General features: G+C 36.9%; 1 protein-coding gene across 1 annotated transcript in view; it reads right to left on the bottom strand.

The window, feature by feature from the left end:
* TTC27 (tetratricopeptide repeat domain 27) overlaps positions 1-25,256 on the bottom strand; it is a 244,492-nt gene that overhangs the window by 25,733 nt on the left and 193,503 nt on the right. Inside the window, exon 16 of the mRNA XM_044663689.1 lies at positions 10,408-10,573. Within this exon, the coding sequence (XP_044519624.1) occupies positions 10,408-10,573 (166 nt within the window). The remainder of the gene's footprint in view (positions 1-10,407; positions 10,574-25,256) is intronic.

Below are 25,256 nucleotides of genomic sequence, written 5' to 3' on the forward strand. Positions count from 1 at the left end.
AGCCTCCGGTTTGACCTCCCAGCCTCAAGTCTCTCCTTCCCTCAGGTCCATTCCCCTTTCAGCTACCAAAGCACAAGATCTGATTTATATGAACTTTAGAGGCTCCCTACTGCCTGCAAGAGCCAATATAAAATCCTGTCTTTTAGAACTCTTCATAACCTGGCCTTCTCCTGTCTCAGGCTTCCTATACCTTATTTCTCACCCCCACCTCACAACTCACTCACTGATCAATGATACAAAATACCTTACTATTTCTTGCACTGAACGTTCCACATACTGGTTCCATGCATTTTCATTGGGCTGTCTTCCATGCCTGGAATTCTCTCCCCACCCATCTCCATTTGCTGGTTGCCCTAGCTAGTTTCCCTTTAAATCTCAGTTCAAATCCAATCTATAGGAACCCTTTCCTCTTTCTAATTAATTCTAGTACCTTCCCTTTATTGATTAACTCCAATTTATCCTGCATATATCTTGTTTGTACATAGTTATATTCACATTGTCTCCCCCCATTAGACAGTGAGCTCCTTAAGAGCAAAGATTATCTCCTGCTTTTCTTCTTATCTCCAGTGATTAGTAGAATGCCATAAACATGGTAAAGGCTTAGTAAATGCACTTGTTGATCTGATTTTTCTACAACCCAGTCTAAACCTTTTATGGAGGAGGAGGAAAGGAAAGGAATGTTGCTCTGGAATTCTCCTCTTCCTCAAGTCCAGAAAGAACATCCTTTTTTCCTCTACCTCACCTTCAGATCTAATCACTGGAGATAAGAGAGGATCAAAAAGAATCCATCTATGCAAGGGAAGGGAAGAAGTAAAAGAAAACAAGGTCTTATAAGGCTTAAGTGTGCACTTAAAATTAACCCAATGAGATCTGGCTCATTCTTGTCCTTCCCCTCATTTTAACTTTTGATAGCTTTTTAACAGCCAAAGTTAATTCAACAAACTTTTACTAAGTATCTACTATGATCTGGGCACTGTGTTAGGTGCTAGGCATGTAAAGACAAAAGGTAAAACCATCCCTCTAGACTTCTTAGACGAGTATTCTTTATATATACCACAACTCTTTATTTTAAAGATCAGGAACCTGAGGTCTTATAAGGAATGGTGGGCTGAACATGGCCATTAACCCCCATAATCCCTGCATTTTGGGAAGTTGAGATTAAGGTGATCATGTAGAAAATGAGATTTATGCTCAGCCCTGAAGAATGAGCAAAAGTTCCAAAAATACAGGAAGAACAGACAGAAGAACTAAACAGGTAAGAGAAGGAATTTGAGCATAGACACACCTTAAGATCTGGAAACACATATCTGTGCCATGATAATAGCTGACAATGCTACAGTACCTTAAAGTTTACAACACATTTTACAAGCATTATCTGATCTGATCTTTACAACTAACTTGCTACCCTGTGAAATAAGTGCTAAAAATTACTTCTCTCCCTTTTTGTTTGCTAGGGATCTGTGATTTCAACAATACTGGTAAATCATTTTGTGTAAAATTAGTCCACCAGTGCAAATCAATGATTAGTCTGTAATTTGCATTTTGAAAATAACCCTCGTTGACTGAGAGACTGAATCCACTTGTTCATAGTTACATAGCTAAAATGTAACGCAAAACTTGAATTTAGGTCAGAAAGACTCCAAGATTGGCCCAGGAACCCTGACACCATGCTTTTATTCATTTCCACATTTGGTGAGAGACTAAGGCTTAGAGAGTTTATAATTAGCTCATGATCACATAACTATCAAATGTCATGAGGTGGAATTTGAACCCAGAACTCCTCTGGCTCCATGTGTAACACATTTTTGCACTATGCCAATTTAATGAAAAGACTGGCTGGGCAGGAGTGGATAATTCAAACTTCAAAGTAATTGGGAAAAAAGGTTTTATGCCAGGGGCACTAGTTAAGAGCACCAACCTGGAGTCAAGATGACTTGGTTTCAAATTTGACTTCAGACATTTCCTAGCTATACAATCCTGGGCAAGTCACTTAACCCTATTTGCCTAGCCCTTGCCTTTCTGTCCTAAGAGTCATTAAGACAGAAAGCAAGGGTTTAAAAAGAAAAAAAAAATTAAAGATATTGTGCCCATTTTATAGCAGCCTAGAAAAGCAGTTTAGAATCCAGATTTTATGGACAATAATTGTTGCTTGAAAGTTCCTGGGGTAGTTTAATCTGGAGAAGAGAGGCCTGAGAGAACACAACAGATACCTTCAAATATTCAAAGAGCTGTCCTGTGGAAAAGAGGACACACTTTATCTGTTTGGCCCCAAAGGGCCACTAAGATCACTAGGATGAAGTTAGAAAGAAACACATTTAAGATTTCCCAATGCCTAGAGCTATATCAAAGTGGAGTGAGCTGCCTGCTGTAGGAGGTAGAAAGCAATCTGTCCTTCCCCCAAGGTCACCACCATACACTAGAGGACTTCAAGCAATGGTCAGGTGACTACTTGGAAGGCATCTTATAAAGGGGATTGCTGGAATAGATGAGATGATTTTAGCCACCAAAACAAGGATGAATAGTCATTGCTCAACCCCTTAGAGGGCTAATAAATTCCTACTACAGAACTGACTATGTCCTGACAGCTGTTGTCTGGTAGATGGGGGTGCTTGGGAGGGTAGAAACACACCAGTGGTTTAACTCCTTCCCCAGGTGCTGATGTGCCAAAGCATTTAGCAGACAGTACAGTCAGTTATACCTTTTCAACATAAACCCAAATTATAGGTGGAAATAGAGTGAAATTGTGAAGTCAGCTTTGAAGAATAGTAACAAAGAAATGAGTCACAACAGTAAGAATGTCACAAAGATTGGACAGGAGAGTGTTGGTGCACTTGGTCTAAGAATACTAGGTATTTCAATACAATCAAAAACTTTATATGCAAACTAATTCATCTTCCAGATATCCTATATTCCAATACGAAAAGGTTTTATGTCTAAGGAACAAGGATGAAGACAAGAAAGGTATACTTAAAGATGATGTCTTGTTTATTAAAGAGTCTAACTCTGGGAAACTATTTACAAGTATGATTTAATAATAATTCAATAACTAATTGTTCACATAATTTAATCATCTTTAAAATTGCCTAAATAATTTAATAATTAAATCTAATTGTAATTAAATCACAATCAAATCATTATGCAGCTAACAATTTTATAGTATTTTAAGGTTTTAAAAATATACATTATTTCATTTATTCTTCATCAAAACCTTATGAAGTAGGAGTTATCATTCTCTCCATTTTGCAGATGAGAAAACTGACTTGAAAAAAGGTTAAAATGACTGAGCATCTAAGATTCAAACCCAGATCATCCTGATCCCAACTTCAGTGTTCTCTCCACTCTACCTTGATGTTTTTCTAATCACTAAAGCACCCGAGAGAAACTTCACCAGAAATGCCCCATAACCAGTTCTATAGAGCTGATAGAACTTCTGCCACATAGCTCTTTGTGTTAAGTTGAGAGGAGAATGTTTAATCAGCTGTCTCTATTGACAAATGCCTGAAAGCCACCTCTAAATTGAAAAACAATAATTTAATCCAGAAGTTGCCCGAGACCTTATAGTTAATGAGTATCAAAGGCAGGGCCTGAACCCAACAATTTTCTGACTCCAAGGCTGGCCCTCTAGCTGCAACACTGTGCTGCTTCTGAATTATCCATCAAGTTCTCATCTAGAGTGAAAGTTTCCAAAAATGTTAGCACTGATAGAAAACCATATTTCTTTATCAGATCCCCTAACAAAATTTCTTTTTTTCTTACTTTGAATGCTATTTATTACGGACTAGAATATTTTCAGAATTCTTTGAAAATATAAAGGAAAATTCCAACTTGAAAAATGAAGCTTGTCCTTTGTTAAAAAGTGGAAACTGACCAAGAATTTAAAATATGGCCTGGCTTCTTTAGCTAGTAACTAAATTTCTAACTTCTAATGAAGACATAAATAATCCTAAATCAGATGAAATACAAGAATAGGAAAATAAAAATTATTTTTTTTAAAACAACATGTGGGAAGTCATTTAAAGTTTGTAAAACCCTATATATAAATGTGCATATACACAAACACATATACCCACACATTATGTCATTTGGAACTCACAATATCCATTACTTACTACAAATGTCAACAGAGTGGGAACCTAAATTTTGTTGTATTGCTTGTGATTTATATTCAAGTCTTTCTCAAGATAGAGAGCTATAAGAAAACTGGACAAAATCAAGACATTTGCTTGGAATTAAGAGAGAAATCATATGAAAAGAACAAAATCAAAGCAATATATCCTGGCTTTAAAATGCCTTATTCTCTCTCATGTACATCCAGGATAGGCAGGTCAGAGCATAATGAGTTTCTCTCTGACAAGGTGTTCCTCAGTACTATTCAGCAGCCCTGCTTCCTCTCCTGTAACTCAATCCCAATTTGAAAAGAAATACTTGTTCTTTCCTCCAAACTGATTTCATTCATTCTCCCCTAGCCTTTCTGAAGGTATGTGCACAGTGAGCAATTGTGCATAAAAAAGAGTCATGGCTTGGGGCTCCCAAAAGATTTCTAAGGACTGGCTCTTAGAAGGCCATTGAAGTTCAGACAGTATTCAACACAGCTAAGCCACAATTGAAGTTGGGTCTTTAGTTGTCTCTAGGAGACTGACAATCATAGGCTGTTCTTGCCAAGGCAACTCCTGAGGGAGAGGGGAGATTCTGCTGCCATCTCTTCTCACACATCTTTAGATTCTTGAATGCAATTCAATTTTCTACAGGTTTGAAAGAGTATTTCCATCCTGATTACAGCTCATTTCAGTTTTGAGAAGGCCTAAGGAATGGACCTTTTAGGAAAAGTCTACAAAAGATGTAATAACTAGAGTCAAACATCCATTCAAAAGGATTTTGACCTTACCTATAACAATCTAATCATTATCTAACACATATTTATGCTGATTTTAATTCTCCGTTAGCATAAAAATCTCCCAATATTAAGTTACCAAATAGATTTAGTGTTTAGAGTACCCTAGTTTGAGGAAGCAACAAATTAATTCCAATTAGTAGAGTACAATATCAAGGATTTCAAACCAAATAGCAACAGTGGGGAGATGGCTGGCTCCTATATCATAGAATGTAGGTAGCTCTTTTTCTAAAGGAATGTGTAATTAGAGTAAGAAGTCATTTTGAAGAGAAATTGATATAGATAAGAGAAATAGATTTAGATACACTCAAACAGACGCGTGCTATAAAATGAATTTTAAAACACTACATAAGGATTTTCTTGATGTCCCTACTGGCATTGCAATGCCACTCCCACCCAAATTATTAGAACTTTCTGTCCTTAAATGAATGAAAAAGTATTTATGAAGGACCTACCATGAGTCACACACTGTGCAAGGTCCTGGGGATACAAAAACCAAAGTAGGCAGTTGCCACCTTGAAGGGGCATGCGTTCTAATAAGAGTACACTATACATACAGCGCCAGGAGAGAGTTTTGGTAAATGGAGCCACATAGATGGTTATGCTCTTTTAGTAGCCATGTCCATAATGATTTGATTATTGTTTCATAGTAAGACCTGGAAGCTGGGTTGGAGAGTGGGAAGGAGGGCAATGCAATGTGACAGAGGGAGGACGAATATGAAACCTGGTCTGGGGCTTTCTACATATAGTGCATGAGCTCAGTGAGTGTAGTGCTCACTCACCAGCCTCGGGGCAAAAGTCCAAAATTTCAGAACTTCCCCAGTGTCTTAGGAAGTCTGGTCCAGAAGATTCTGTTCCAGGTGAGGAGAGATGAGGTTAGTGGGTATTAAATATAGCAGATGATAGGATGTTGGAATGGATGGAAATTATGGTGTATTCCTTTGTAAATACTTTTTATTCCTTTATACTCTTGTTTGCATTGGATCTCCCCCCGATCACTCTCCAGAACATAAGCTCTTTGAAAATAGGAAATACTATCATTTTGTCTTTGTATCCGTAATCCTTTGCACACAGCAGATGCTTAATAAATACTGACTGAACAGAATTCTTGAATGGAACATTAAACTGTCCTAAAGGAACCCAGTTCTTCATGGCGGTTTTTCAGAGACATATCTGAACAGCACCAAAACTGTTCTATTCTATAATATCATTACTTGGATGGCTCAATGCCTACAGCAACGTGGACCTTTTTCTTTGGTGCATATCACGTCCTTCCAACACCAAAAAAGATTCTTGTCTCTCTCCTTCCAGAAGTTTCTGAGAAAGGAAGTACTAGAAGCACTAGAGTAGAGGCTCGACTTTGAGTCTCTTTATAGTTTATAGACACCAACACAGGGCTGTGGATCTCCATCCCTTAACCCTTCCTTGTACAATGTAAGCATCCCTTTTTCCACTGTACATGTCCTTGAGGATATCTTTTCTACTATGTCCTGAACACAGGGGAGAGTAACAATGAAGCTATGGTCCCTCGGCATTGCATTACCAGCCCACACCACACACCTGTCCTGTTCCCAATGGATCCCCTGACAATGTGACTGCGATCAGGATGTACCACGATTGGAAGCCACATACAGCCACAAGAATACCAGTGTTTGAATGATTGAACTTTTCAACAATGAGCACCTTGGGATTATTTAATGCATTGTATTATTTCCTAAATGCATCCAATCCAATTTCTTCCTCACTCCTTCTGGACATAGGCCAAGTTCATTTTCCATCTCTTGTCCAAGATGGATGGGCTAATGCTATGTCTATCTAATTGCATGTTGTACTCTGGCCAATATGCATTCTTCACTACTGGATTTTTTCCCTGTAGATAATTACACTAATCTCACTTGAAGATCTTATTCAGGAACCTTTGTAGTGCTGATGCCATTAGCACAATACCATTTGTGAACAGGACTGTAAGGAGACCCTCACCATCAATAGGAAACTCCTCTTCCATTGAACTCTGTTCAGGGCTTCCTACAAGACACTGGCAAACAGCTCTAGCAAAATGTCACTGTTTTATGTCTTGCTTAATGTCAGTAATCAGTGACTCTTTGAATAATAATAATAATAATAATAATAATAATAATAATAATAATAATAGCTAACATTTATAGAGGATAACACTGTGCCAGGTGCTATGCTAAGTGAATTATAATTATTATCTCATTTGATTCTCACAACAACCTTGAGAGGCAAATGCTATTATTATTCCCATTTTACATATGAGGAAACTGAGGCAAAAAGCAGTTTAGTGACTTGCCCAGACTCAAAGAACTAGAAACTATCTATGAACAGATTTGAAGTTAGGTCTTCCTGACTCCAGGCCCAGTGCTCTATCCACTTTGCTACCAACCTGCCCCATAATTCATAACTTTTACCAAATTTAAAGTTATCTCCTTGGCTACAAGTTGTGAGATATATAAGATGGTGTATTATTGAGAGATATAGGCCAAATTTAAATTCAACAAAATCATATCAGGGCAATGCCAATAAGCTCAAGGGGCACAAGGGAAGGAAGAACAGGATGCTGGACAGGAAAGAATAACTGAAAAAGCATATCAAAAAAAAGTGGAAAAGTCTAATTTTTTTCTCACTCTCTTTGCCTCTGAATTTCTTTGTTCTCTCTCATTCTCTTCTCTAAATTCTTGTTTTAAAAATAACAATAAGCATATGTTAGATGCTTACTCTGTGCTAGCCTCTATGCTAAGTACTACAAAGGGCTAAGTACATATAATCAGTCCCTTCTTGACCTAGTAATTTTCATGCCAGTCCAATTAAACCACACTTCATGCTCTAACTTGTAGGTTACTTCCCAATACACCTGCTTGGGGACTGGGGAAAAAATTTTTATAGCAAATTTCTCTGATAAATGTCTCACTTCTCTAATATGTAGGGAACTAAATAAAATTTGTAGAAATAAGAGCCATGTGGGACCATTAGGTAGCTCAGAGAGGCCTGGAAACAGGAGGTTTAGGGTTCAAATTTGGCCTCAGATACTTCCTTGTGTAAAATTGGAATTTGGGAGATGCCATCTAAAAGTATATATATATTTTCTATGGACACGTGGGAACTATCAAACTACATTTCCCGTGGTCCAACGGGTTTCCAGTTCCAGTTCTTTGGGCGTGGGGACGCCTGCATCACCACGCATAGGAGAGTTTAAATGGGAGGGGATCTGAAAGGAAGCTCTCTCTGAGCTAGCAGGTGCGGGAAGGTACAAAAGGTAAAAATGGTGGAGGCAGTTTGAATTCTTACCGGCGCGTGGTCTAATGATTTTACCAGCATGGCCATGGCTTTAATTAAAATACTAATTTCTATATTTATATTAGTCTTCATTATTTTTAATCGTAACACTTGCTGGGTTTGTTTGGTAAAATTCAATTATGAATCCATTTGGTCCTAAAGATCTTTTTCTTAGGGAACTCATTGATGGCTTATTCTATTTTTTTTTTCCAAGATGGAGTTATTTAAGTATTCTATTTCCTCTTCTGTAAATCTGGGCAATTTATATTTTCGTAAATATTCATCCATTTCACTTAGATTGTCAGATTTATTGGCATATAATTGGACAAAATAGCTCCTAATAATTGTTTTAGTTTCCTCTTCATTGGTGGTGAATTTATCCTTTTCATTTTTGATACTGGTAATTTGGTTTTCTTCTTTATTTTTTTAAACCAAAATAACCAATGGTTTATCTATTTCATTGGCTTTTTCAGAAAACAGCTCCTAATTTTATTTGTCAGTTCAATGGGTTTGTTTTTTTAACTTTCAATTTTATTACTCTCTCGTTTCATTTTCAGGATTTCCAAAGTGACTTGTCTTAAAGGAAAAACTGTGTGTATAGATCACAATCATTGGTTTTGAGACCAGCCAAGTTAAACTCAACTTGGGTAAAGATGGAAACAAATACAGATGATTTAGGAAGAAAGGTATTATCACAGATAACATTGGAGAGTATTTTTTTCATGCTCCTTTTATATTTCTGAGTTCATTCTTTTCTAAATACATGCAATTGACTAATTCACTAGTTATAAGTAAAAAATACCTCAATACTGATTAATCAAAAGAAATGTTTTTCTAACAAGTGACTGAATTATTAGTGAACTATTAGCCCATTTAGACATCCATGTTAAAGACAGACTCACAATTTGTATTCAAAGCTACCAACTCAAACCACAAACAATGTCCCCAGATGGTGCTTTTGTTTGGACCTGACCTATGATTTCATTGGTATTAAAAACTCTCAGGAGACACCCTACGCTTTCTACCAAGCAGATTGGCACATGAAGGGAAGGAAAATTTCAAAGGGCTTTCCAGATACTACTCAACTGGCTAGGAACAGAAGTTTTTTTTTTTTAAAAAAAACTTAAAGTACTGGAATACAAATCAGGAATCATGGACTCAAGTCCTGGCTCTGTCACTCACTAGCTATGTGACCTTGGCCAAATCACTTCATCATTGGACTTCAGTTTCTTCACTACAAAATGAAGGAATTACTCATTGTGGTCTCTCAGATCTCTTTGAACTCTTTATCATTTTATGACTTTGCTCTGTTATGGCAGTCTCTCATAAAAATATTTTGCATTTATTTCGAGTTTTTAAATTTTTATTTAGATTTTAGATTTAAATAAACAATATTTAAAGCAATATTGTTGTTTAGTCATTTCAGGTGTGTTTGACTCTTTATAACCCAACTGGGTTGGGAGAGATCTTGGGAGATACTAAAGTGGTCTGCCATTTCAGCTCATTGTAGAGATGAAAAAACTGAGACAAATGGGTTTAAGTGACTTGTGTAGGGTTACACACCAGTAAGAATCTGAGGCCAGATTTCATGAGTCTTCCAGACTTATGGTCTAGCACTTTATCCACTGTGCCACCTACCTGCCCCATGGTAAGCAATGCAAAAATTACTATCTGGATTTGACAGATTCAGAAACTAAAGACTTAGAGTGATAAATAAATAACTTATCTATAGCCAAATGGGAAGAAACTTTCAGAGAGCTAGGAATAAAATGTTCAGGTCTCCTGACTTTCAGTTTAGCATTCTACAGATGCTCTTCAATAGTCTAGTTAGAGATCTCCAATGCACCCTGAATTCCATTCTGTATCATGACTGAATGCATATCATTTTTCACAACACTGATTCAGACTTGCACAAAAGAGATAAAATTCCAAGTTTATTATTGCTTTAAAAGAATAGCTGGCATTATAGTACCAAAGAAAAATAATTTGGAAATTTCTTCATGAAGAAATATTTTTTAACTTTTCCTTTGTGAAACATAACCACTTTCTCATCTAAATAAAATTTAAAAGAATTTTATATTGCTTTATTATATATGCTTTGTTATATCATAGTATATTAAATTGTTACATTCTGTTTCATTACTTTATTATGTATTACATTATATTATATATTTAAGGATCAGTTTTAAAGGCAAAATGGAATAAGACAATTTTTCTCTCACCTGAACATCTTTGTATTTATCTCGTAAATCCATGAGTCGATGATAAGCTTTAATGGCTTCTGAAAATTCACCGACATCTGTGCTGGTGAGAATATAGTTTTCCCAGATTTGCCAGTGTTCATAATTACATTTAAGAGCTTCCTGCAGAGTTCGAAAAGCTTTGATTCTGTGAAAGGTGAAATAAGGAAAGTGATATATGTATATCTAAACATAAGAATATATACCAATATGATATTAGTTAAAATGAGTAAAAATTTCAAGATTCAGAATAAAATAAACATTTTCAAACATATGAAAGTAAAACTTTTTTCTTTTGCTTGACTATATATATTTGTTAGAAAGCATGGGGTTTTTTGGTTTGTTTTAGTTTTTAAGTTGAGGAGTAAAAGAAAAAGAGAAGATAGGATAGCTAGAAGATAAACAAAAGAAAAAAGAGGGAGACTGAAGTATTTTTTAAATGCACAGAAGAGAACTGCAAAAATCCCATAACGATTCAGTCATGTAAGAGGGTTTGGAAAATTCCATGCTGAATTTATTATATAAGATGTTCCAAAAGCCTTATGGCAGTTTTAAGCCATTAAAACTTTTGGATCATCCTGTGTATTTAAAAAGAAAAGCTAGCTTTACATAATAAAGATTTGTAGATTCACGCACAATAAAATGAATCCCAACTCTGGATATAAAAAAGAATTCAGGGAATTAAGATTATACTAGACCCACTAACAACTTTTGATAAAAGCTCACATGACCAGGGGGCAGCTGGGTAGCTCAGTGGATTGAGAGCCAGGCCTACAGACTGGAGGTCCTAGGTTCAAATCTGATCTCAGACACTTCCCAGCTGCAAGTCACTTGACCCCCATTGCCTAGCCCTTACCACTCTTCTGCCTTGGAGCCAATACATAGTATTGACTCCAAGATGGAAGGTAAGGGTTTTTTTTTTTTTTTGGGGGGGGGGACGGGGGAAGGGGGAGCTCACATGACCTTAAACAATGGGTATTTCAAAAGCCATTTTTATATGAGTTTGAAATTCACTGGGCATGCTTTCTAGAAAAGTGACCTAGGATCCAGAATGGAGGTAGTAAAGAGTAAGTTGGAAAACTGCTGGAAAGTTATACAGTAAAAAAGTTGATAATTCAGTAATTCACTGTTAAATTACTTTTTTTTAAAAAAAAAACGTAATTACTTTATTCACAGTATTAGAATTTGAAGGAACCTCAAAGGGCACCTAATCCAACAAATTATCATTCATTCTTTGATTGAAGTACTCCCCTGAAGAAGAGCCTGCTATCTTCTATCCTCTGTCCCTCCTCACCCTCCAAATCTTCTCTTCTTGAAGATACACATTGCTAGTTGTTTCAATGACATGATCATCTCCAGCTCATCAAATTCCTTTCTAAAATTTTGCCAATTTCTGATTATGGCCTAAACAGGCCCAAGGAATGATCGTTTCCCAAGCCCTGCACAGCCTGAACCTCTCAGGGAAGCCTAATGCAGCCACCTGATTCTCTTTAGTCAGAGTTTGCAGCTCATTAAAATCTCCCAGTCTTTCACAGAAAAACTGTTAAGAGCTGTGCCTCCCCAACTTGTGCTTGATAGAGCTGAGTTTTTTACCTCAAATGCAAGATTTTACATTCATCCCTATTAAATTTCATCACATTGGGTCCAGTTGTATGTTCTAGTCAGTCAAGATCATTTTCAATTCAGACTCTGGTCTAGGGCTCTGGCTACCTCTCTGAAATCCTTTCAATTGCAAATGCTATAATGATGACACCTTTAGTTTTATTGAACTTATTAATAAAATTGTTAAAATTTTAAGAAAGAAATTGATATGCTGAAGAGCATGCTATGTATGGATTGTTTGAAACAATGTTTACCTTCAAAAAGAGAAAATTTGGAGAGTGAAATGGGACTGAGGAAATATGATAATTATCTTCAAGTATTTAAAGGGTGGTCATGTGGAAAAGGGATTAGATTTGTTCTTTTGAAGCCAAGAAAGTAGAATATAAAATATATAAAGAATCACAGTAAGACATACAAAATAACACAAACTTTATAAAGCATAAACAAAGCAGCATATATATGAACCATGAAGGAAGAAAAGAAACAAATATTTATTAAGTGACTACTATGAGCCAAACACTATGTTGATAAGCATTTTACAACTATAATCTCACTTGATTCTCACAATAACTCTGGAAGAGAAATGCTATTAATAATCCCATTTTACAGCTGAGGAAACTGAGGCAGACAAAGGTTAATTGACTTGTCCAGAATCAAAGAGCCAATTTTTTTAAAAGGCTAGATTTAAACTCAAGTCTCCCTGTCTCTAGGACATGCCCTCTATCCACTGTACCACCCAGCTGTCTATGGCTATACAAAAATCAACACTAAAACTACTGGAAGGTATATGAGCTGTAATATGTATAATAAAAAATAATATAATGGGGGCTTTTGTTATATCTATTTTTAAAAGGAAAAAAATTAAATAAATTCCATTTCAAGTCAAACTGGCCCCCTAGTTTTTCATTTGTAAGTTATTTCTCAGCTGAAAAAAAGTGAGGTCATTTCAGGCTTTAGCAAGTTAATGGAACTCACTATAGACTTGGTTCAATTTGATTTACTAGCTATGATGAAATCACTTTAAATGAGTTTAGAAATTCATGTTTATATTTTGTTGAAAATGACTTATGGTAAGAGCAATATACACTTTATAAGGAAAATAAAATTTCTAAAACTTGTAAAAGTTATAGGTACTGCTAAGAAATTATTATACTTAAACCTGAACCAACACCTACACAGCTACTATTCAAAAATGTCTTCTGGAAAGGAAGCTGTTTTTTCTCTTTAAAGGCAGAAGTTTACTTCTGATCCCTGGTAGGTTAAAGTGGGGCCATTGGGGCTTTTGTGCTTTCAGTGCAGTGATACCTTATATGGTTCTTCTGTCCTTGGATTGCATGGAAAAAAAGAGCAAACACCAGGGGGAATTTACCTCAATAGGATATGTAAAGAAGCCTGTAATATTCTTTCAGTTCTACTATAGTTGGTGGCTTTGAAAAGCTGGCAAAGGGACTTTGATGCTGTACAAATCATTGGAAAGGTCTTTTGATGCTCAGCTGAACTGTCCAGCAACAGATCAGTCCCAAATACAGAATTACTCTTAAGAGGGAATCCTCAGCGAGTTAGAATGAGCATTCCAATCAAAAGCAAAAGAAAGATAAAGCTGTGACTCAAAAATAAGCGAGAAAGGCACTAAATTCTACTTAGGTAATTTATTCATTTGAAAATCTACCACCTATCTATCATCTTCACATATAATATCAGGTAACATTGCTATGTTAATAGAATTGTATTTTTTTATATACAAACAAATTCAGGACAGCTATCAAAACCTTAGGCAAAGCACCACTTATAGTCACAAAAATCAGGAGAGTATTATAACTGGTAGCAATGTACTCCTGGGGGAAAGTGGGGGAGGAATAAGCTAACAATTATATATTGTAGGGGGTAGGTTTTGCAGCTATTTTGAGGATGAAGAAAATGAGGTTTACAGGGATTTGTAGGCTTTGTCCAAGGTCACACAGCTGGCTAAAACCCAAGGATCTTTCTTGAATCCTCAGTTGTGTACTTCCCATTATAAATGATACCGTTTGACTTGTCCTTAGAATGGAATGAAGAAACGTATTAAGTACTTCCTATGGATGAGCATTGTGCTGGGGATACAAATAAATAAATGAGAGTCTCTCCTCTCATAGACAATCCATAAAGGAGAGCTCTGTTCAAGGCAGATAGAAAGGTCAAGAAGTACTTGGCTGGGCAAATGGCAAGATCAGAAGGAACTGAGCTCCAGGATGCCTCTAGCAAAGGTGTGCTTTGGGAGTGGGACCTACAGGGTACAGTCAACAACCAACTAAGAGTAGGCTGGGTTGGGGAAGGGGAGGGCCCATGATTCTCTGTGTCCACAGGTGTTAGTGCCTGGTAGTTGGCCCATTTGCAGGCTGGTGAGAGGAAGGAAAAAGTCCTTGAAATTGTTTCCAGAATCCAGACTATTACCTTCTGGTGTTTGGTCACTGGTTAAACAAGACTAAGACTAGGGGGAGAGTCATGTCTTGATATCTGTCCTGTTTTTCTGAGTTAGGAATATGCCACAGTACAGCACAGATGTTTTCAAAATAAGATAAAATCATCTCCAGGATATGTGAAATAGTGACCTACTTAACTTCCTCAGTTTGGGACTTCCTTAGCCCCTGATTTAAATGCTGATCACCAGTCAGCAGCCACTTTATCACCATCACCCAAAAGCCCACAAGGGGATCTCTATGGAAAAAGCAGTAAGCACAGTAGGCCCCATCATTTGCTGACCAAGTCAAGGGAGCCCAGATTTGTAGTAGCAAGTTTCCCACCACCACCATAAATGCACACCTAGCCTGGTGCCTCATTGATTTTAAAGGTAGAGGGCATGGCAGTGGCTTGCCCTCTAGCTTTAATGGCACCTTGCCATTCCAAATTTCACTGGTGCACAGGAAGGAAGGAGGGGATCCGTTATTTGGATCTGTTCTGCAGCATATGCATGACACACATCTTTTAAATTCATTTTCCCTTTTACCTCCCCTCTGCTACCATTATAGTACTAAATTAGGGACCTAAATTACATCTCACCTAGATATCCTAGTAGCTTTCTAACTTCTTTCCCTGACTCCAGGCTCTTGAATCTTTCTTACCCACCACTGTCATAGTATGAATACTATGATCACGTCACTGCCCTCTTCAAAAACCATTGATGGCTCCCCACTGTTGACTACAGAAAGGTCAAACTCCTTAGCCTCATATTCAAGGCCCTCTGTAATCTGGCTTCCTTTTCAGTCTTATCTAATACAACCTTACATATTGTATTACCCTCCTGCAAAACTGGCTGATATCAGTCCCAGGAGTTGTTCCACTCTTTCCAATTCCTGGAAATCTCCCATTTCTAGAAGATCTCTAGAGGAACACTATGTGTACTCCATGAAAATTTTCCTGTTTCTCAGACCCATGAAGTAAGCCTCTCTGTTTAATCACTGCAGCACTGTTTCTCTCTCTTGTATTCCCTATACACCAATATATTCGTTCATCCATCCACCAGATTTCAAGTTCATAACAGACTGGAGCTGTGTCTTTTTGACATTCCCTAATGTGCAGCATTGTGCTATGCCTACAGTAAGTACAAAATGCCATATAAACTCTCTGGCATTAAAAAAAAAAACGTTCCTAATGTCATTCCATCCTGCCTTTTCTGATTTGTTTTATTCTCCTTCAGGCATTCTCTGTTACAGCCAAATTGGCTTACCTTCCTGCAAGGCCCAGTTCAAAAGCTACTCCCTACAGTTCTTTCCTGATCTCTACCTTTTTTAAAGTTCTAGGTCTCCTCTAACTCCCTTAAATTCATGGCTCTATTTATGTGCAACATTCCCCAGTGGAACATAAGTTTCTTGATGACAGATTCTTTTTTTTTTTTTTTGGCCTTTGTATTCCCAGTGCTTAATGTTTTAAGCGAAGTGAATCACAAATATGAAAGACTTTGGAACTCTGATCAAAGCAATGACCAACATGATTCGAGAAGAGCAATCAAGAAACATGTTACCCATCTCCTGACAGAGAGCTCATAAATAGACTCAGGGTGTAGAAAGAGAAAGATATTTTTGGACATGGCCAGAGTGGGAATTTGTTTTGCATGAGAGGCAGACTTGTTATAATTATTTTTTTTCCTGAAAAGGTGAGAGGGGGTAAGAATAAGAGAAAATAAATTTAATTTTTAAAAAAGAAATAAAGTGAATTACCACAAGAAGGTTGAACACTCCTATGTTAGACTTTCTAAGTACATAACCAGAGGTTAAAAAAAAGATAAACAATTGTAATCAAGATTATTAAAGTCTGTTGGCCCCAGAGAAAAACAGAATTTGAATGGAGTAAAATGAAAACACTGTCTGGAACTAAGCAAGAGAAAAGACCCAATTTTCTTTCAGTGAATTCCTCTTCAAACCAAAACTATCCTTTGGGAACATTCATGTAAAAACCTTTACTCTAATTTGAATTTCTAATTCTATAATATGAGGGTGCTTTCTAGTTCCTCAGTGTTTCTACCAAGTATATGATTTTCTTTCTTTCTTTTTGAGCTGGGAGCCAGAAAATATTTGTATTGCCAAGTTTTAAACCACCCAAAGAATAGAGGTCAATTTCAAGGGTAATTATCACCTCCAATTTGAGCACAGTGCCTTAGCCATGATTGATGTCTGTAAAAGAGAATTAGGACTAAGAGAGGAAGGGAGGAGAAGGGAAGAAATAGAATAACACATTTTCTGGGCAGCTACTAAACAAGGGTGCATTAGAATGCTTGGGAGAGGAATATAAAGAGTTATTGATCCCTAAACAGCAATGAAGGAATACCCAAAAGACTTTCGATGCCTTGTAAACCCCTACAAACTGAATATGTTTCCAAACTTTCAGACAATTTTAGGATTTCTTTTGAAACTCTTCATTGTAGAGACATTATTATTATTAATGATAAGTGGGCATTTAAATAGTGCTTTAAGGTTTGCAAAACTTTACGTACACTATTTAATTTGATCCTTCCAACAATCCTGTGAGGTCAATGTTACAGTTATTATCATTCTTATTTTATGAGTAAGTTATTGACTTATGTAAGGAAGTAAACTGACTTGGTCCTGGGGTCCACATAGCTACTACGTATTTGAGGTGACATTCAAATCCAAGTCTTCCCATCTTCAAGTTCATGCTCCATTTACTATGTCAAGCTCTCATTCTAGATTCCACATGAGGAATCATAGCCAAAACAAAATGTGATTTTAAAAATCAGATTAGTAGTAGAAGATTCCTAACAATTAGTGAGCCAACAAACATTTATTAAGCATTTAGCATTTACCAGCACTATGCTAACTAAGCATTATGGATATATAGAAAAACAAAAAACAATCCATAGTCAATGCTTTTACAGAAGGAGCAAATAAAACCTTGTAAATAGGAAAGGGCTCCTTGCTTAGATTTTATCCAACCAAATAATATAGAATGAGAAATAAGTTCTATAGCCATTTCTGATACAAATCTTCATGGAAAATCCTTTTGGATATTTCAATAAATATATAATGTGCTTTTTGAAGAAGTTACCTCTTTAGATTCTCAGCCCACAAGGAATATGAAGGTGACTGACTATACTGTGGAAAGAGCTGACTCCACCAAGAACTTGATGTAGGACTGGGAAAATTATCAAGCCCCTCAAGGTCTCTACTTTCCTTATCTTTTTTTCTTTCTCTTTTTTTACTGTTTTCTTTTCTTTTCATTTCTTTATCTTTCTACAATTTTAGATTAAAGGTGAGAGAAAACTATAGTCCTTGTTCTCTTTTCACTGACTATTTTGTGGCAATACTCTTTTGTGCAATGAACAAGGTTGGCACGCCCTGGCTTTTACTCTATTTGGCTATAAAAACCCTTATAATCTGGTCTTTTCCTACCCTTTCCAGTCTTCTTACATCTTACTCCCTTCCACATACTCTATGACACTAGCCTCCTTGAAGTTCCTCAAACTAGACACTCTATTTCCAGATTCCCAAATGTTTCCCCTGACTACCCTCCCTGCCTGGAATGCTTTCTCTTCTCATCTCTATTTCCTGGCTTCTTTAGCTCCTGGAAGACCCAGGTAAAGTACAACCTTCTATAACAGGGGTCGGCAAGGTATGGCTCTTTCTGCAGGAGCCATAAAGTCAACTTTTTTTCAGGCGCTGTTACAGGAGCGCGCACTGTATGGCTCTCACGAAATTACATTTTAAAAAATGTGGCGTTTATGGCTCTCACGGCCAAAAAGGTTGCGGACACCCTGTTCTATAAGAAACCTTAGCAGTCCTCCTTAACTTCTTTCTAAGATGAACCCCAATTTATTCTCTATCTTATTGTCTCCTTCATTTATAGTGCCTGACACATAGCAGTCACTTAATAAATGCTAACTGATTGATTTTTCCCCTAGGATGTGTAAATGTAATGAATTAGCTCAAGCCCATTCATAGTTAAAACTCTAGCCACCAGAGATAATGTCATCCCCACCTCCCTTAGTGGGGAGGGGAGATGAGTTACCCACATATGACAATAAGTAACAAATCAAGAACAAGGGACTGCCCTTTGGGCAGTCCAAAGCTAGTATGAGGTTGCCATTTGTCCACCTGAATTAGAGGTGGACCCCCAGGAAGTGATGAGAGGCACTATCTCTTCAAGTATGATGGTAACTTCCTGTTGAGGCAGTTCCCGCTTTGAACTTGGTGCTGAAGGATCTCTGCTGAGACCTCAGGCAGCTTCCCCTCTGAATTGTCAGGTGGGTAAGTTAGGCTGACTTCCTTGGGCCTACCTTGGTGTTTCCAGAATCTCTGCCTCAAGCAGACTTCTTTGCCTCTCTAATTGCTAAGGCCTTGTGACCAGTAGCCTAGTTTAATTAGCCTTTTAACCCTCTCTCAGTCTGGCCTCTGCCACTCCGGGCCAGCCTCTCCCTCTCTCTATTTCCCTACCTTCTACCTTCCCAAATTTGTAAATAAACTACCATAAAACCCATCCTGACGGGTCTATTTTAATTATGGAATCAGTCTAGATCTGATTGATTCCTGGCGACCACACCTTAATATATAAAACTATATAATATCTAATTTTTCCCTATTACAAGGACAAACAATATAATGTTCCAAAATAACATATAAACTGCCCACAAATGAAATCAAGGAATTCTATACAAGGTGGACCTAAATGACTTATACTTCTCTGTGTAGCCTTATCTATATTTTAATGCCTTGGACAGGGGAGCAGTTTAGGAAAATAAGAAGCAACTCATCAAGTTTTATAAGCAGTGTGTTTTGTTCACAATTATAAAAGGAACTCTTGGCATGAATGTCCATTTTCCTCTGCAAAAGGATCTGTCTCCTCTTATCACAGACCTAACAATTTAAAAACCATTTGTATACCACAGGGAGCAGCAGGTATTTTAGTCTCATCAAGTTTTCCAAATACTGCAGTTACTATCTTTATAAAAACAAGTCTAGAAATACTGGCCTACACATTCACACACACAAGTATTCTTCCTTGAACAGATCTGTAAAATGTCAAAAACTCTAGGAGCCTGATAACTTGGCAACAAGCTTTTCTGAAACACTATTTCCACTGGTTAGTATTGCTTGGACACCAAATTGCACCAATTTGAAACACTCACTAGCAGATGAGTATTTTGGGGAAGAGCAGTGGTAAACTCAGTTGAAATAAATACAATGTTTGTTTTTAACTTTACTGAGCTATTTTAAGATTGGTACCAATAACTTCAACAGACACATAGATGGCATACATATCAGATTTTCAGGTGACAAAATTGAAAGGGAGAGCTGTCATAATATATGTAAGATCCAGTCTCCAAAAAGAATGTGGGATGAATCTACTCTTAGTTCAATAAGGGTAAATAGAAAGTCGTACACTTGAATCCAGAAAAATCAGCATTATATGTAAAAGATGAGAAAGATATGGCTAGATAGTAGATCACATAAAAAAAGAACTGCAAATTTTAGGGGACTAAAAGTCCAATAGCATGATGTGGAAGCCAAGGAAGCAGATATAATCTGAGGATACATTAAAAAGAGGAATGGCATTCAGGACTAGGGAAGGTGCTAAGTCCCTGCTATGATCATATCTTTAGAATTATATTCAATTATATTTTTGCTTGAAGGTCTATCTTTGAGGTTAGCTATCGAAGTAAAGCAGCCCCTGGCTGTCAGCGACTGAATGCCTTAGCCCCTGAAGCTACACACAGTGTGTGTGCCAAGAGCAAAGAGCCAAAAGTCAAGACCCTTGCAAGAGGGGTGACCTGGCTTATATACCCAGGACTCCAACTGCCCTTAACTGCCCCCTCCCTTGGAGTTCTGGGGGGCACTATGGAATTCTGTGATGCAGCTTGAACCCCTCTCAGAAACAGGGATATTACAGGCACTACATTTTAGTATAGACATTAACAAATAGTAGAATGTCCAGAGATGGATAGCCAAGACAATTGGAGGATCAGCTGAAGGGACTAGGGGGTGGGGTGGGTGAACTGGAAGGAAAGTTTCCAATAATAGAGAAGATTTAGCAGCTGATAGCTGTCTTAAGATATTTAAATAACTTGACAAGCAGATGAAATTAAATATTCTGATTGTCCCTAGTGGGAAGTACTGGGTGCATAATGCCTAGTACATGGTAAGCACTGAATAAATGTTTGCTGGCTAATAGAATGTTGTAAAGCAGTAAATTTGAGCTTGACATAAGAAAAACTTCCTATCAATAAGAGCTCTCCAAAACTGCAATAAGATGCTTGGAGTAGTGAGTTCCCCATTGCTAAAGGTCTTCAAGCAAAGAGTGAGGGACTACTTGTCAAGTATTTTATAGCAGGAATTCTTGTTTAGGCAAGGGTTGGATGAAATGCTTTCTGAAGTCCCGTCCAGTACTGATTCTGTGATTCCTTTGCACTTTACTTGAATATATATACTATGTGCTCTGAAAATTCCAGGATTCCTATGAACTACAAGTTTCAGAGAAGGTATCAATCTCTGTGGGTAAAAGGAGCTAATTCACCAGCTAGTTCCTTATGCCAGTGCATACAAAATGTTTCAAGGAGAAAAATGGATTATAGGATCACAGATTTATTGCTGGAAAGACCTCAGAGGTCATCTGGTTCAGTCCCCTCATTTTATAGATGAGGACACTAAGAACCAAAGAGGGAAAAGATACTTCATACAGGTAAGAAGTAGCAGGGCCAAAATTTGGACACAGGTTTCCTCCCAAAAGTACAAATCTAAGACAAGCTATATATAACGGGTAAATCAAGAAGCAGTTTTATTTCTGGCTGACATAGAAATTCAAACCAATCTAATTACTATTAATTCTTATTTCTAATTATTAATTTTCAAATGTATTTACAATTGATTATTTTTCAAAAGTAAAACAAATGTCTCATTAATCTGCTATATTTTTCTCTCTTCCATAAAATAAAGTTTCTATTTTCTCCACAAAAAAGTCTCTTACATGTAATTTCTATAGATTAGCTGCTAATCTCTAAAATATCTTTTTAAAATTTAATTTAATTATATACATTAACAGACTTTCCATCTTTCAAAGAAACTCTGAAGCCACTAAATGAATGTGTCATATTTTTGTCATTAAAAATTATTAATGTAATTTTATAATAAAAAATTTATAGAGGCCAAGTAGAGGACAGCATTTTCTGTATTATATATTAATCTCATTTTTTTCCCTTATGGAGCCTTCACCATGACCACCAATTTATTTAATTCAATAAGCTTTGGAACGCCTAGCCTTGGGTCAAGTTGTCCTGATCTTTGAATGCCTGAACACAAATTCACACAATATTTTATAACTAGCTGGCCCCAGATCAGACCTTTCAAACTAATGTTTCTCAAAGTGTGGTCCAAGGATTCCTGAGGACCCCTGAGGTCCTTCCTAGGAGTCCACAAGGTCAAACTATTTTTCATAAAACTAAGATGTTTTAACTTCTATTTTGTAAAATACCAATATGATATAACCTACCTAAACAAAATGGGGGCGGGGGAGGGGGAGGAGGAGGGGAGTTCAATTAAGAATAAAAAGGTCCTAAGGACCAAAAGTTTGAGAACCTCTATTCTAGACCATTCTTCAAAGTCCATCTAGAAACCAGTAATTACTATTGCTGCTTATGGAAGGACTAAATCGATCTATTGCCTTATGGCTTTCTATTCTCCATCTCTATGACCCACAAATTGTCCCTCTCTAGCTGCCAGTTCTCTATCAATATTGTTTCTCCTTATGAAAATGTAAACATCTTGAGGGAAAGGAAATCCTGCTTTTTATATTTCTGTATCCCAGCATTTAGTAAAGTAGTAAAGGCTTAAAAAATACTTTTCATTCACTTATTTGTTTAATATAATAAGACTGCTCTTTTTTGTTCCCTCATCCTCTCTGACTATAATATCATAGTTCTATCTTTCTGACTCATTAATTCTGACTCATAATGATGTTTTTAGAGAAAAGAAAGGAAAAGGAGGGAAAAATGTATACATAATATGTAAAAAGAAATATAAACACATATAATATATAAAAAAATAAATTAGCAATCATTCTGAAACTAAATGACACCAAAAGAACAGCTTTCCCCAGGTGTATATATGTAGAGAAAATAAAAAATAAAATCATTCATCAATCATTTATACAGAGTACTACTAAATTACATTAACTTAGCACTTTTCAGAAGCTTTTCCACATAGATTACCTCATTTAATCCTGTGAGGTAGTAAGTACAAGTATGTTACAAATCTTGTTTTATAGATGATAGAATTCATTTTCAGAGATATGAAATGACTTGTCTAAAGTCACAAAGCATATCCTCCACTAACCAGGAGGGAGTCTCTGAACTTCCTAATTTTGTCTTTCCAGCCCTTCTCCTCTATGCCCAGGTTTCTTGAACTCCACAAACAATGAAGCTTTCTTTAAAAACAAAAAGAAAAACAAAAAAACCCTAAAACCACAGCTAACTTCTTCATGAAGGAGTTTCATTTCTAAAAAATCCATTAATCAAGATATCCCTCTACAAGAGGAGCCTAATGGGGCAAGCTAACAAGACTAGGAAATTTTCCCAAGAGAATTTTGGAAACCATCACTTAAGATATCTAAAGTTGTACTGAACAGAGCAGTTGGAAAATACTATAAGTAAAGAATCTTGCATTGGTGGGGAGAAAAATGAGATGATTTAAGAGACTATAATAATCTCTAGCATTCTTTTGAAAGAAGCACCGGTGATTTACCCCAGATGTCAAAATCGCATGAGTTATGTCTGGAGCAACAGCAACAAGAAGAAGAGAGAAGGAATGGAAGGGAGATTTACCTCTGATGTTACAACTTTCACTTCTACACAATGAGCTAATTCAGAAAAGCTGCTAAAAGGCAAGGGGGAAGGGAAGAATTATATATAAGAATGTCTAGGAAAGAGCTGTGCTCACAAGACTGATTGGGTTGAAAGAAAGACAAGGAGCACCAAGAGTGTAATAACTCAAAATTATCGGAGTTACCAGAAAATATCGCTGAGATCATCCTGTAAGTATGCCAAAACCGCCTTTCCCCAGCCCCCTTTCCACTTTTAAAACGTATGCTATCTGTCTTTTGATTTAACATAATCAGCTGGTATACAAAACTTAATATTAATGATTTACTGAAAGAGTGAAGAACAAGTCATGTTTTATGCATGGAGACTGTTGGTTTATGCCAGAGGAAACATTTCATGATCTCAAAGATAGGAATAAAAAATTCCCTTTCCCCTAAAACACTGCAGATTAACCCAAGGAAAATGAAGTAAATAGGAAGGACACATAAGGCCCCTATTCTAGCTTCTACTTCTACTTCAACACCACTGGGGTAAGAGTGTGAGGACCCATTTTCAGATTAACTCAAGGGCCTCAGTTTAGAAATCTCTCACTCCAGAACCCACAGCAACACAGGAAGGCTGTCCCTATTCTACTGCACACTGTGTCATCAGACCATCTGAGAAAAGAGTGTTTCCTTTTCCAAGACAAAGTAAGGTAGGAAGGCTGCTGCCATTCTTTCCTTTCCTCACCCTTTATGGTCAGTAAACCCAGATATACATAGGGGGAATGCATCAAGCACAGCTAAAAACCAACACGGTGTCCTCAAAAGAATAGACATTTGGAAGATGGCTAGATTAGGTAAGGAGAGATAATAAGTTCTAACTAGAGAATGATGAGTTTGAGACCATGGGAAATTTAGTTCAAAGTGCCCAAGAGTTAGTGATTGTGGGGTCTGTAAAAGTAAAAATTAATGGTTGGCTAAAATATATGAAGATTATAAATAATAGTGGTTGCTGATTCAAAGTATTACTGCTCAAAGTCGAAATGACTTTAATAGCTTTTATTTACAAAAGAGGTGGAAAGAGTGAAAGCAGAAAAATACAAAAGGGTAGAGAAGACATTAACCTTTCTAACTAAATATTGCTCTGGTGATTGACTCAGCCAGGACTTGTTGACCTTCAACAGGAATTAAACTCTCTCCAGAAGACAGGAAGGGAAAGTCAGCTATCCACTCACCCAAGTTCCCTCCAAGAGGCAGGTCAAGACAATGACTTAAGCTGAAGGTGACTCCTGAGGTCAACTTTCCTCCTTGAGCCAAACTTATTTTTGAAACTGACTTCCCTCTTGAAGTCCAACTCCTTCTTGAAGCTGACTTCGTCCTTGGAGTCAACTTTCTTAGCCCCAGAAATTCAGGGCCTTTTATAGTGGCTTCTAGTCTTCCAAATTGTCTAGCACTGCCCAGGAGGCAGTGTTTGTGGGAACTGGTTCTCACCTTCTGGAGGGGTGAATACTCATCAAAAGGGTTCACAGATACCTGGCTGATTGAGTTTCTGAGGGTGTGAAATCACTAAGTGGTTTGCTAGCTTCTCCACCTAATTCAAGCTTGTATTGATTCAATCAAAAGCTAGAAAAAGTAGAGTTAATCCTGTCTTCACAATCTAGTGAGATATTAATTAGGGGTACTTAAGTTATTGTTAACTAAGGTGTTAACTCAAAATAGACAAAGGGAATAAAGGATTCCCTTTCACATATGTAAACTCAAAGAAAAGGAAGAATTCCCTTTTATAGGTGAAAGAGGAATCTTAAAAGCTACCTAGTGTTACCCCCCTCACTTTATATATAAGAAAACTGGGATTATAGAGTCAAAGTGACTTTTCCAGGGTCATTAAACTTCATAAGGAGATTATGAATTTAAGTCCTCTGACTCCAGAGCACATTCTGTGATGTAGG

Source organism: Gracilinanus agilis, chromosome 2 (assembly GCF_016433145.1).
Source record: "Gracilinanus agilis isolate LMUSP501 chromosome 2, AgileGrace, whole genome shotgun sequence".
Lineage (NCBI taxonomy): Eukaryota > Metazoa > Chordata > Mammalia > Didelphimorphia > Didelphidae > Gracilinanus > Gracilinanus agilis.